Below are 12,492 nucleotides of genomic sequence, written 5' to 3' on the forward strand. Positions count from 1 at the left end.
TTTTGGCATCCCGCAATTTTACCTCATGCTGCACTCGGCAACCAGTTTATCCACCATTTCTCTCCTCCAAATCTTACCCAAATAACACTATGCACATGTAGTCTTCAACAAGATAATGAATTATAAGAGAACTTAAAAGGTAACTTCTAAAATAAAGGAAACACCAACATAAAGTGTCTTAAAAGCGCGTTGGGCCACCGCGAGCCACCAGGACAGTTTCAATGCACCTTGGCATAAATTCTACAAGTGTCTGGAATGCCACTGGAAGGATGCGACGCATTCTTCCACCAGAATATCCATCATTTGGTGTTCTGTTGATGGTGGTGGAAAACGCAGTCTCAGGCACCACTCCAGAATCTCCCATAAGTGTTCAATTGTGTTGAGATCTGGTGACACACACACCCTTTAAAACCCCTATGCTCCTTTGAGACCCCTCTTTCAAAGTCACGGAGATCTCTTCTTCTTGCCATGGTAGCCAAAATAATGGGCAACTGGGCATTTTTAAACATGACCCCAAGCATGATGGGATGTTAATTGCTTAATTAACTCAGGAACCACATCTGTGTGGAAGCACCTGCTTTCAATATACCTTGTATCCCTCATTCACTCAAGTGTTTCCTTTATTTTGGCAGTTACCTGTAGACCTACACAGGTATAGTTGTACCTGTGGTGCTTAGAAAGCAATGCTTGTGTATAAACCAATGACATTATTCATTATATTATCCTCACATAAGCAGTCAAAGACCAAGGTGGCATCTCAGCGAACATTTCATTGGCATCTGCCTGAGTCACAACACAAGTGGCAGAAAGATCCTGTTGGAGTCATTTTGTGTCACTGCTTAAAACTTGGAAAGTCTAAAACGCAATAAGCTGTGGACCACCTATAATCCTGACAGTGGAAGGCTCAGCAGACTGACACGAGAGTGAGAGTGTGAGTGAGCGAGAGAGAGAAAGTCAGAGATCCATCAGTCTCTGTCAGCGGAATACTGTCTAACTTTGGGACAACGTTCATGCTATAGAGTGGTTTAAACTTTAGGCTACCTGAGAAAAGGCAGCAGAGTATGTTTAAAAAAATATATCTCTATTCAAAATGGGCTCCTGCTTGGCTTTCACTCACATTAAACAGTGATTATGAACAAGGATTACAAAATGGATTTAAGAAGATTAGGGAATTTCTCATCACATTTAGGAAAAGGAGGAAAAACACCCTTGACAACTGACATCCCCCCTCAAAAAATATTATTGAAAATATATATTTTTCCTTCCCTGTAACTCATGTACAGTAACATTTATGTATGTTAGTGATGTAGACCAGTACATGATGCACTGCTTGGTGAAGGCAGCAGCTCTGTTAATTGTAATCTGGGTAAATCAAGAGTAATCTCCCTTTTACCAGCCTGAGCTGACTAGTTGACCGGACGAGCTGGGCAACATCTCCCACAGATTAGACCTAAAGCATTTATGATCCAGAACAGGTCCCTGTTCAATCAAATCCGCTGACCATGGCCCATATTCACAAAGCTCATCACAGTAGTTGTGCTGATGTAGGATCAGATCCCTCCTGTTAATATGATCATTTTCATTATCTAGCTAAAAGGAAAAAACGATCGTAGTATATTGAGTACATAAAAAACTGGATTTACTATAAAAAAATGATATTTATCCCCACAATGAACTGCTATAAGAGATGATCTACTGCTATGTATATTTTGGTCTGGATATGTACTGTAAAGACAAAGAGAGATGATAGAGAGAGACAAAGAAAGAGAGCGAGACAGACAAAGCGAGAAAGAGACATTTCTAGGACTGTGGAGGATTCCGAACTCTGTAGCCTGAGGGTGATCCATCCGTGGTTCAGCAGTGTACACTACATGTACACTCACAGTCAGAATCTATTGGAGAAGAGGCAGAGATAAACGGCCGTCTGAAGAATACGTAACAAATGACTTATCTAGCAGTAAGATGAAACAGCCCTGCCTGCCTTCCTGCCTTTGTGTGTGGTGAGGCCAACCTACGGAATCTTCTCACATGGAACCTACTGCCACGGTTCTAGCAGTACCAGAGCTGCCAGTTTGGATGTCGCATAGTCACGAACGGCTTAAGACAAAAGAAACACACACACACACAGACACATAGAATCTAGAAATAATACCGCAAATCAAAATTGGAGCTGATGCATCATACAACCCCCACCCACCAGTTGCAGACCGTTGCTGTGCTAGTCGTGACAGCCAGAGTATGTGCTTGAGAGAAGGTATGTTTTTGTTAACACCAGAGATCATGTGATATTTACCAAACTTTTTGTACCCGGCTGGATTTCCTGTCTGCTGAGGCTCTCTTTAGGAGTTTAGAGCATGTTAAGGATTACAGTGTTCTCCAAGAGACCTCAGAATGGGGCTTTGTGCGTCGGCCCTGACCGTTATGTAACTAAGCACTGTACTGGATACGCAATCAGGTCTTCTACTGCTGGATGGGTGGATGGAGGAATAAGGTCAGAGAGAGAGAAAGTGAGAGAGAAAAACAGAGAAAGTAGGGGGGAGAGTGAGTGATCAGAGAGAAAAAGAGAGAGATGTTGAGAGACAGAAGGAGAGGAGGGGCATGGCTCCCGCCACAGCATGGCAGCAGTAATGCTCTCTCCCCTTAATCCTGGTTTTAAACCTCTCTCTGATTCACTAAGGCAGATTATTGTCATTTCCCACTTCCCCTCCAGCCCCCCGGAGTCGAGGCATCCGATATGCCATTAACTTTTGTCATGTAAAACCTCCCTCATCTTCCACTGCCATCAGTAGACCTGAAATCTTCTTAGCTATGAATATGCCAAAAAAACAAGGTAGGCGTGAACGGGAACTCTCGCCCCCTCTCCGCAGCGTTCTCTACTCCTCTCATCCATGTACTGAAGGTCGTCTTCCCTGTTCCCCTGGTGCTCAAACTGCAGCTCAACTCAGCCTCACCGTCCTAAAAATAGCCCACCCATCCTTCCAGAAATTACCATGTCCTTCAAAGTCATTAAAAAACATTATCAGAAGCCTTCACGGCACTCCATTTCTGTGTTGGGAGCGATTTGCACTTTGCAGTGCGCTGTTTAATTGGTGAAGATGATGGAGGACATGTTTCATAATTGTAACTGCTGGCAGTGACAAGATTTTTTGGTCATTAGTGTTTCCATTAAACTGAAGTTCAATTCCATTACTTAAAGAAACCGGTCCACCAATTAAAATTACCAGGTAAACTGCCTTCAGTTTCAGAATAAGAGAAACAGTAAAACAAAGATAAGGCAGGCTAAATTGAATCTGGTCTGAAATATTCACACCATGATTTTAGAGTACGGTAAAGCATTCTGAACATACATATATAAACCCTTCACATACAGTATAACACACTTTCAGCATGCTGTATGACAATCCAATCCATTATCATTGTATTAACTAGGCACCAAACGGAAGAAAACAGACAAACAGGGAGGGACGACCTGAAGTTGTCCAGTAAGAAATTCTTGTTTCTGTTTTTCGTTGCAAAGCATTTTGCTAGATTTTGCTACTGTGTGTACTATGATTCTGGTGTTAGTATCTGTGTGGTTACCTGGGCAGGAACTTAAGCTTCGCGTTGAAGCTGGACCTGGCCTGGATGTAGCCGGTCTTAGGCAGGATCTCCATGTGGTTCCTCAGCTCCGGACACACCTTGAATGTCAGCCGAAGAGCTGTGCTCGCTCTGCAATACAACAGACAACAGCGCTGTTTGGTTAGGCCCTGTACTAGTTAGTTAGGGCTGCTAACTCAACGGAGAGCCTATTTAATAAGTTAGGGCGGTGTTATGTCTATTACACAACAGGTTTCACCAAGCTACTGCTCAAGATGGCATCCATCAGTTTGTGATTTGTTGTATAGATTTTACATGCTTCGACACTAAATTAAGAGGACACTCATGAAGCAAATTTAAAGGTGAGTGTACTTTACACAGACTCCCAGGATGTCCCCTTGTTACAATGTAGATATTTGACGAGGAAGTCGGAGGGGATCATGAGTGTGTGAGGGACATGAACACAAATTGTCTGGTAGGTACTGCTGCAATGTACTCATGTCCTCGTCTCCCAGCCGATAATTTAGGTGACCCAATTTCAGGGGGATCCAACAGATGGTTGTGTCGGTGGTGAGAATCCTCCCTCTGTAGCTGTGGTGATATAAATGGATCACTACCCAGGGAATTCTACACACACACACACACACACACACACACACACACACACACACACACACACACACACACACACACACACACACACACACACACACACACACACACACACACACACACACACACACACACACACACACACACACGAGCTCCCCTCAACAGCTACACTTAATGACTCACGCTCGGTGGAAGCGCTGTGCAGTCAGTTTTTTCCATCACATCCAGTATACAGAAGTGAGACCACTGAATGGTGGAAGTGTTGAACCCCCAAAGAAATGGATTCAATAGAGGTGCCGAATGGGTGCGCTCATTCCTTTTCCCGACGCCTAAATGAAGTGATCCACTTTGAATAGGGGGTCAAACAGATGGCTCTTCTCCCGGAGGCAAGGACACTCGGGGGTGTCGGAGTGGCCGTCTTTACCTGAGCAAAACAACAACCTTTAAACTGCTGTCCCAGGAATTCAGAGACATATAATCAATTAAGGCCATTTGTTGGATATGAATATGAATTGGATAGGGCAGTCTAGTGAACTCATCATTTGCGGGTAAAAGCAGAGACATATGAAGAGATCTCTACAGTGCCTTCAGAAAGTATTCACACCCATTGACCTTTTCCTTTTCCTTTTTTGTTGCGTTACAGCCTGAATTTAAAATGTATTACATTTAGATGTTTTGTTCAGTGGCCTACATAAAATACCCCATAATGTTAAAGTGAAATTATGTTTTTTGAATTGTTTTACAAATGAATTAAAAAGCTTAAAAAAAAAAAGCTAAAATGTCTTGAGTCAATAAGTATTCAACCCCTTTGGTATGGCATGCCTAAATAAGTTCAGGAGTATACATGTGCTTAACAAGTCACATAATAAGTTGCATGGACTCACTCTGTGTGCAATAATAGTGTCTAACATGATTTGTATGACTACCTCATCTCTGTACCCCACACATACAATTATCAATCTGTAAGCTCCCTCAGTCGAGCAGTGAATTTCAAACACAGATTTAACCACAAAGACCAGGGAGGTTTTCCAATGCCTTGCAAAGAAGGGCACCTATTGGTGGAACAAAAACAGCAGACATCGAATATGCCATTGTGCATGGTTAAGTTATTAATTACACTTTGGGTGGTGTATTAATACATCCAGTCACTACAAAGATACAGGTGTCATTTCTAACTCAGTTGCCGGAGAGGAAGGAAACCGCTCATGGATTTCACCATGAGGCCAATGGTGACTTTAAAACAGTTACAGAGTTTAATGGCTGTAATAGGAGAAAACTGAGGATGGATCAACAACATTGTAGTTACTCTACAATACTAACCTAAATGACAGAGTGAAAAGAAGGAAGCCTGTACAGAATAAAAAATATTCCAAAACATGCATCCTGTTTGCAAAAAGGCATTAAAGTAGAACTGCAAGAAAATGTGGCAAAGATGTCCTGAATACAAAGTGTTATGTTTGGGGTAAATCCAAAACAACACATAACTGAGTACCACTCTAATATTTGAAGCATGGTGGTGGCTGCATCATGTTATTGGTATGCTTGACATCGGCATGGACTAAGGAGTTTTTTTTAGGATAAAAATAAACAGAATAGAGCTAAGCAAAGGAAAAATCCTAAAGGAAAACCTGGTTCAGTCTGCTTTCAAACAGACACTGGGAGACAAATTAACTTTACAGCAGGACAACAACCTACAACACAAGGCCAAATATACACTGAAGTTGCTTAACAACACGACACTGAATGTTCCTGAGTGGCCTAGTTACAATTTTGACTGAAATCGGCTTGAAAATCTATGGCAAGACTTGAAAATGGCTGTCTAGCAATGATCAACAACCGACTTGACAGAGCTTGAAGAATTAAAAAAGAATAATGTGCAAATATTGTACAATCCAGGTATGCAAAGCTCTTAGAGACTTACCCAGAAAGAATCACAGCTGTAATCACTGCCAAAGGTGCTTCTACAAAGTATTGACTCAGAGGTGTGAGTACTTATGTAAATTAGATATTTCTGAAATTGTTGTAATACATTTGCAACAATTTCTAAAATCACTTTATGGGATATTTTTTTAAATAATTAAATTTATTTTACCTTTATTTTACTAGGCAAGTCAGTTAAGAACAAATTCTTATTTTCAATGACTGCCTAGGAACAGTGGGTTAACTGCCTGTTCAGGGGCAGAACGACTTTGTGTGTAGATTATTATTATGGGGTATTGTGTGTGTAACGGCGTTCGTCAGTTGAAGGAGAAGCGGACCAAAATGAAGCGTGGTGGTTACTCATGTTCTTTAATAAAGAATAGACGATACATGAAATAACTTAATAACAAAAACAACAAACGAAATGCGAAACCTATTACAGCCTATCTGGTGAACAACTACACAGAGACAGGAACAATCACCCACGAAAACACTCACAGAATATGGCTGCCTAAATATGGCTCCCAATCAGAGACAATGATAATCACCTGACTCTGATTGAGAACCGCCTCAGGCAGCCATAGACTAATTAAGACACCCCACAAAACCCCAAGACAAAAAACACACCACAATAACCCATGTCACACCCTGGCCTGACCAAATAAATAAAGAAAACACAAAATACTAAGACCAAGGCGTGACAGTGTGTAGATGGATGAGAGAATTTTTTTTTTGAATTCAGGCTCTAACACAACAAAATGTGTAATTAATACTTTCTGAAGGCACTGCATGTACAGTGCATCCGGAAAGTGACTCCTTCACTTTTTCTACATTTTGTTTATTATAATTTATTAACTTAATTGTTTTCCTCATCAATCGACACACAATACCCCGTAATGACAAAGCGAAAACAGGTTTTTAGATTTTTTGGGGCAAATTTGGCAACAAAAAAAAAAGTATTCAGACACTTTGCTATGAGACTCAAAATTGAGCGCTGGTGCATCCTGTTTCCATTGACCATCCTTGAGATGTTTCTACAACTTTATTGGAGTCCACCTGTGATATATTAAATTGATTGGACATGATTTGGAAAGGCACACATCTGTCTATATAAGATCCCACAGTTGACAGTCACAGCAAAAACCAAGCCATGAGGTTGAAGGAATTGTCCGTAGAGCTCCGAGCCAGGATTGTGTCGAGGCACAGATCTGGGGAAAGGTACCAAAGAATTTCTGCAGTATTAAAGGTCCCCGAGAACACAGTGGCCTCCATCATTCTTAAATGGAAGAAGTTTGGAACCACCAAGACACTGACTAGAGCTGGCCGCCCAGACAAACTAAGCAATCGAGGGAGAAGGGCCTTGGTCAGGGAGGTGACCCAAGAACCCAATGGTCACTCTGACAGAGCTCTAGAGTTCCTCTGTGGAGATGGGAGAACCTTCCAGAAGGACAACCATTTCTGCAGCACTCCACCAATCAGGCCTTTATGGTGGAATGGCCAGATGAAAGCCACTCCTCAGTAAAAAGGCACATGACAGCCCATTTTGACTTTTCCAAAAGGCACCTAAAGGACTCTCAGACCTTGAGAAACAAGATTCTCTGGAAGCCAAACGTCACATCTGGAACTAACCAGGTAAAGCTCATCACCTGGCCAATACCATCCCTACGGTGAAGCATGGTAGCGGCAGCATCATGCAGCGGGGATGTTTTTCAGCGACAGGGACTGGGAGACTAGTCAGGATCGAGGGAAAGATGAACGGAGCAAAGTACAGAGAGATCTTGATGGAAACCTGCTCCAGAGCGCTCAGGACCTTGCAGGAGTGGCTTTGGCACAAGTCTCTGAATATCCTTGAGTGCCCAGCAAGAGCCCGGACTTGAACCCGATCGAACATCTCTGAATTGACCTGAAAATAGCTGTGCATTGACCCTCACCATCCAACTTGACAGAGCTTAAGAGGATCTTCAGCGAAGAATGGGAGAAGCTCCCCAAATACAGGTGTGCCAAGCTCGTAGTTTCATATCCAAGAAGACTCGAGGTTGTAATCGCTGCCAAAGGTGCTTCAACAAAGTACAGGGTCTGAGAGAGTAAAGGGTCTGAATACTTATGTAAATATGATTTTTCACTGTCTAAAAACCTGTTTTGATTTGTCATTATGTGTAGATTGATGAGGGGGGAAAAAAACAATCAATTTTAGAATAAGGCTGTAATGTAACAAAATGTGAAGTGAAGGGGTCTGAATACTTTCCGAATGCACTGTATACTGAACAAAAATATAAACGCAACATGCAACAACTTCAATGATTTAACTGCGTTACAGTTCGTATAAGGAAATCAGTCAATTGAAATACATAGATTAGGGCCTAAATTATGTATTTCACATGACTGGGCAGGGGTGCAGCCATGTGTGGATCTGGGAGGGCACCCACTGGGGAGCCAGGCAACAAAAGGACTTTATTACAGACAGAAATTTTCCTCAACTTCATCAGTTGTCCGGGTGGCTGGTCTAAAGATGATCCTGCAGGTTAAGGAGCCAGATGTGGAGGTCCTGGGCTGGCGTGGATACACGTGTGAGGCCGGTTGGACGTACTGCCAAATTATCTAGAACAATGTTGAAGGCGGCTTATGTTAGAGAAATGAACATTCAATTCTCTGGCAACAGTTCTGGTGAACATTCCTGCAGTCAGTATGCCAATTGCAAGCTCCCTCAAAATCCCCCCCCTAAGTTTTAGATGCACTATTGTTAAGTGACTGTCCCACTGGATGTCATAAGGTGAATGCACCAATTTGTAAGTCGCTCTGGATAAGAGCGTCTGCTAAATGACTTAAATGTAAATGTAAATTTGTCACACAATGCCACAGATGTTCCAAAACTGCACATTTTAGAGTGGCCTTTTATCATCCCTAGCACAAGGTGCACCTGTGTAATGACCATGCTGTTTAATCAACTTCTTGATATGCCACACCTGTCAGGTAGATGGATTATCCTGGCAAAAGGAAACATTTTCACTAACAAGGATTTAAACAAATTTGAGCACAATTTGTGAGAAATATGCTTTTGTGCATATGGAAGAATTCTGGGATATTTGATTTCAGCTCATGAAACATGGGAGCAACACGTTACATGTTGCGCTTATATTTTTGTTCAGTATTATGACTCTGGGTAAAAATATGACTGGTTACTTACTGTATGTTCTCTAATCATGACGAAAGACTCTCCATAGAACTAACATTGCAGCTCTCTAACGTTCATTCTATGAGTCATATTTCATGTTCTCCTGCAGTGCCAATGCTTTCCACCGGTTATGGTTTTGAACTGACACCCATCGTTCATCACTGGATAAGAGCGTGATCTAATGATTATCAAAAGGGTATTACACGGGTATTATATTCTAATACGCTTGACCAGATAGGGTTTAGTGATAAGGCCTATGGCTGGTGGAGGTTTAATGCTTTCAGTTATACTAGTTAAAATCCTAAGCCCCATATATCCAGGAGGCTTATAGCTGTGGAGCTGATAGACTTCCTTACACTGTCATCTGGTCATCTAACTAGTCATCTGACTGACTAGTGCGCTCACACCCATTGCATGCTTAGTGCCCTTGATGGGGGAAGGTTTAGTCAAAGACAGTACAGTTAGAAGATGGGCTAAAACTGCTTCTCCAATAGAAATCCCTGATCACACCTGTAGGCGTTGGCTAGCTAAGCACATTTGCAGAACAAGTTATTGATCTAAATGTCATCTTGCGTCAAATTGTCCATGTGCAGGCCACCAAATTAAACCACACCTTTGATATAGAGTAGTTTTTGACAAAAATGACAACATCTCAGTTTGTCATTTTCACAAGGTTGGAGTAATTGCATTTTCAACTACTCAAGACATTGGCTCGAATCTATGTCGTGCCTTTAGATTTTGATAAAATTAACAACTAAGGAAGAATTTTTCCCTTCTCTCATTGGCTCCTCAAACCCCAAACCGTGGCCTGGTCTGCTTTGTCTGTTTCGCAAGTGTTTCTGGAAGTCTTGCAATGTTCCGCCTCTGGGTTTAGAAACGGTGGTTTAGTGCTAGAGTTGCTCATGGATAGACTGGGTATCAAGTCTAGTTGTGCCATTATGCCACTCCTCGTCATGCCAAACATATAGCCTGGGACAAGGCTAGCCCATAACAATAATAATTCTTAACATTCATGACTTGTTAAGGCTAAGGCCTCTACTAACATACGTCACTAGTCAAGGTGCCCATGGCTATACTGTAGCGGTGCCACTTTCCATCCCCTGCACGTCCAGATGGCACGCTTGGTAAAAACCCACGTGGCCCAAGGCCTGATGGGATACTCAACACCTCAGAGGGAGTCTGAGTAATTACCCCACCACCACCAACACCACAGCGATGTCTCCCCTCTTCTGGCAACGTCAAAAGATAAACCCCAAATCAACCAACTCAGGAGACTACTGGAGAAATGCCTAGGCACCCGTTCCTTTATGCTCTATTTTTAGGAATCTTCCATTCAAAAGCGAGGCAACGGAGAGAACAACTATTGTTTCTGTAGGAAGAGGAGCGGCGTCAGAAACAGAAGACATGAATCAACTCAGCCTCATTCCTCGGGGTGAGAGGAGGACGGTTGTGCATACAGGAGGTATTGTTATAAATAAGTGAGGGAAGAAAGAGGGCAGGAGGTGGTTTTAGGAAAAGCAGATTGTCGTCTGCTTTGTCATCTTCTTTGACTCCCCAGCAGGTGTCAGTGGAAATGGTTTTAAATGTTTGGCTTCGATTTGACTGGGTGTAGGCGATGAAACTTGCTGTCACGTAATATAAATATGCTAAAAGTGGATAAATCATTGACTCAAAAGCCAAGTTGACATTTTGTGTGATGCTGGTTGGTGCTGCTCTCACTGTTTCCCCCAAATATGTCAACTGCTTTATACAACCATAACTATAAAGCAGTTCTATGTACAACACAGTATATTATTTTATACCATTGGTAAAAGAGCAAACATAACATTGTATGATGCTAGTTGATGTCTATTTTTGGGGACTTTTGGGGGGGGGGGGGGTTAAAAAGCTGCCGTTCTCGGCGTCACTGTCGCAGTCATTGTCACATGCATTTGTGTGCTCCAGCTTCCAGATGGCAGCTGCCACAAATCCCTTCTCGCACTGTGACGTGTGACAAAAAGACGTACGTGTGGAGTGACATGCCTGTAAACGTTATGGCCTGCAGCACTTTCTTAACTCCTCGGCATAATGTCTAACATTCATAATCAAAAAGGATTTGCTATTGCTCAATCCCACCTAAAGAAGAGGGGATTGAGATCTTAAATGGCGCCTTATCCGGGGTCCTTGGACCCCATTCGATACAGTAGTCCCAGGGTTTGGTGGGTGTAAGTGAAGTCTAATACATTTCCCTGCTTTTGGTCATGTTATTAAATATTATGAACGGTATATTCAAAATTGTCCTCATTTGCTGAGTTATATCTCAGAAAAGCTTGAGTAAGCTGTCCATGTGATTGCAAGGTATTTTCTTGAGCAATTTTTCTGTAAAAACAGAATTTAGCACATGCTAAATGGGACGGTGTTAGACTAGCACTCAGAATATGCAACAGCAGCTAGAAACAAGTTATATAAACGTGTCAAGTATAAACAGCAAGAAAAGTGCTATTACACTGCATTTGTTTTTTAAGAATGTGTTGTCTTCTAGTGGGGGATATAGGTATGGAGGGAGACAGGCATGGAGGGACACAGAGAGGAAGTGTCACGAACGTTGTTGTAATGATGGTCGGACCAAAGTGCAGTGTGGTATGGTTCCATCATCTTTTATTAGAAGTGAAACACACAGAAGACCATAAAGCGCAAAGTGAAACGTGAAGCTAATATAGTGCTCGCAGGCAACTATACATAGACACGATCCCACAAAGCACAATGGGGAAACAATAAAACAACAATAAACAACTGCCTCTGATTGGGGACCATACCAGGCCAACATAGAACTAGACAACCTAGATAGGAACACCCCGACCAAACCAAAATAGAGAGTAAAAAAGGCTCTCTATGGTCAGAGCGTGACAGGAAGGGTAGAGGTGGGATTTGTAACCCAGTTGGCAGCACTACCACTAGATCAGACTCCTGCCCAGGCCAAGGTCTACTGTACATCACGTAAATTAATTACCGTCTCTACCCAATTGACGGACTCACCTGCTTTGGACCACGATACTGTCTTGATAGAGGCGATCGAACATGCAGATCTTCAGGACAATGCTTGGCTGGGCCACCCACACAGGCACGCACACAGCCGTCCCTCGGACCCCAATGGATATCTGTGAATAGACAAGGTCCCTGTCAATCAAAACTAGTGCTTGGATGATTCCGGGATATGCCAGAAGGACATTAAT

General features: G+C 42.4%; 1 protein-coding gene across 5 annotated transcripts in view; it reads right to left on the bottom strand.

Annotated features, from left to right (window-relative positions):
• Positions 1–12,492, bottom strand: part of cfap74 (cilia and flagella associated protein 74) — a 46,030-nt gene that overhangs the window by 16,749 nt on the left and 16,789 nt on the right. For all 5 annotated transcript variants that reach the window (XM_046365540.1, XM_046365541.1, XM_046365539.1 and 2 more), the window contains exons 21-22: positions 12,296–12,417; positions 3,580–3,708 (exon numbers count right to left, since the gene is read on the bottom strand). In XM_046365540.1, coding sequence (XP_046221496.1) covers positions 3,580–3,708; positions 12,296–12,417 — 251 coding nt within the window. The remainder of the gene's footprint in view (positions 1–3,579; positions 3,709–12,295; positions 12,418–12,492) is intronic.

Source organism: Oncorhynchus gorbuscha, linkage group LG10 (assembly GCF_021184085.1).
Source record: "Oncorhynchus gorbuscha isolate QuinsamMale2020 ecotype Even-year linkage group LG10, OgorEven_v1.0, whole genome shotgun sequence".
Taxonomy (NCBI): domain Eukaryota; kingdom Metazoa; phylum Chordata; class Actinopteri; order Salmoniformes; family Salmonidae; genus Oncorhynchus; species Oncorhynchus gorbuscha.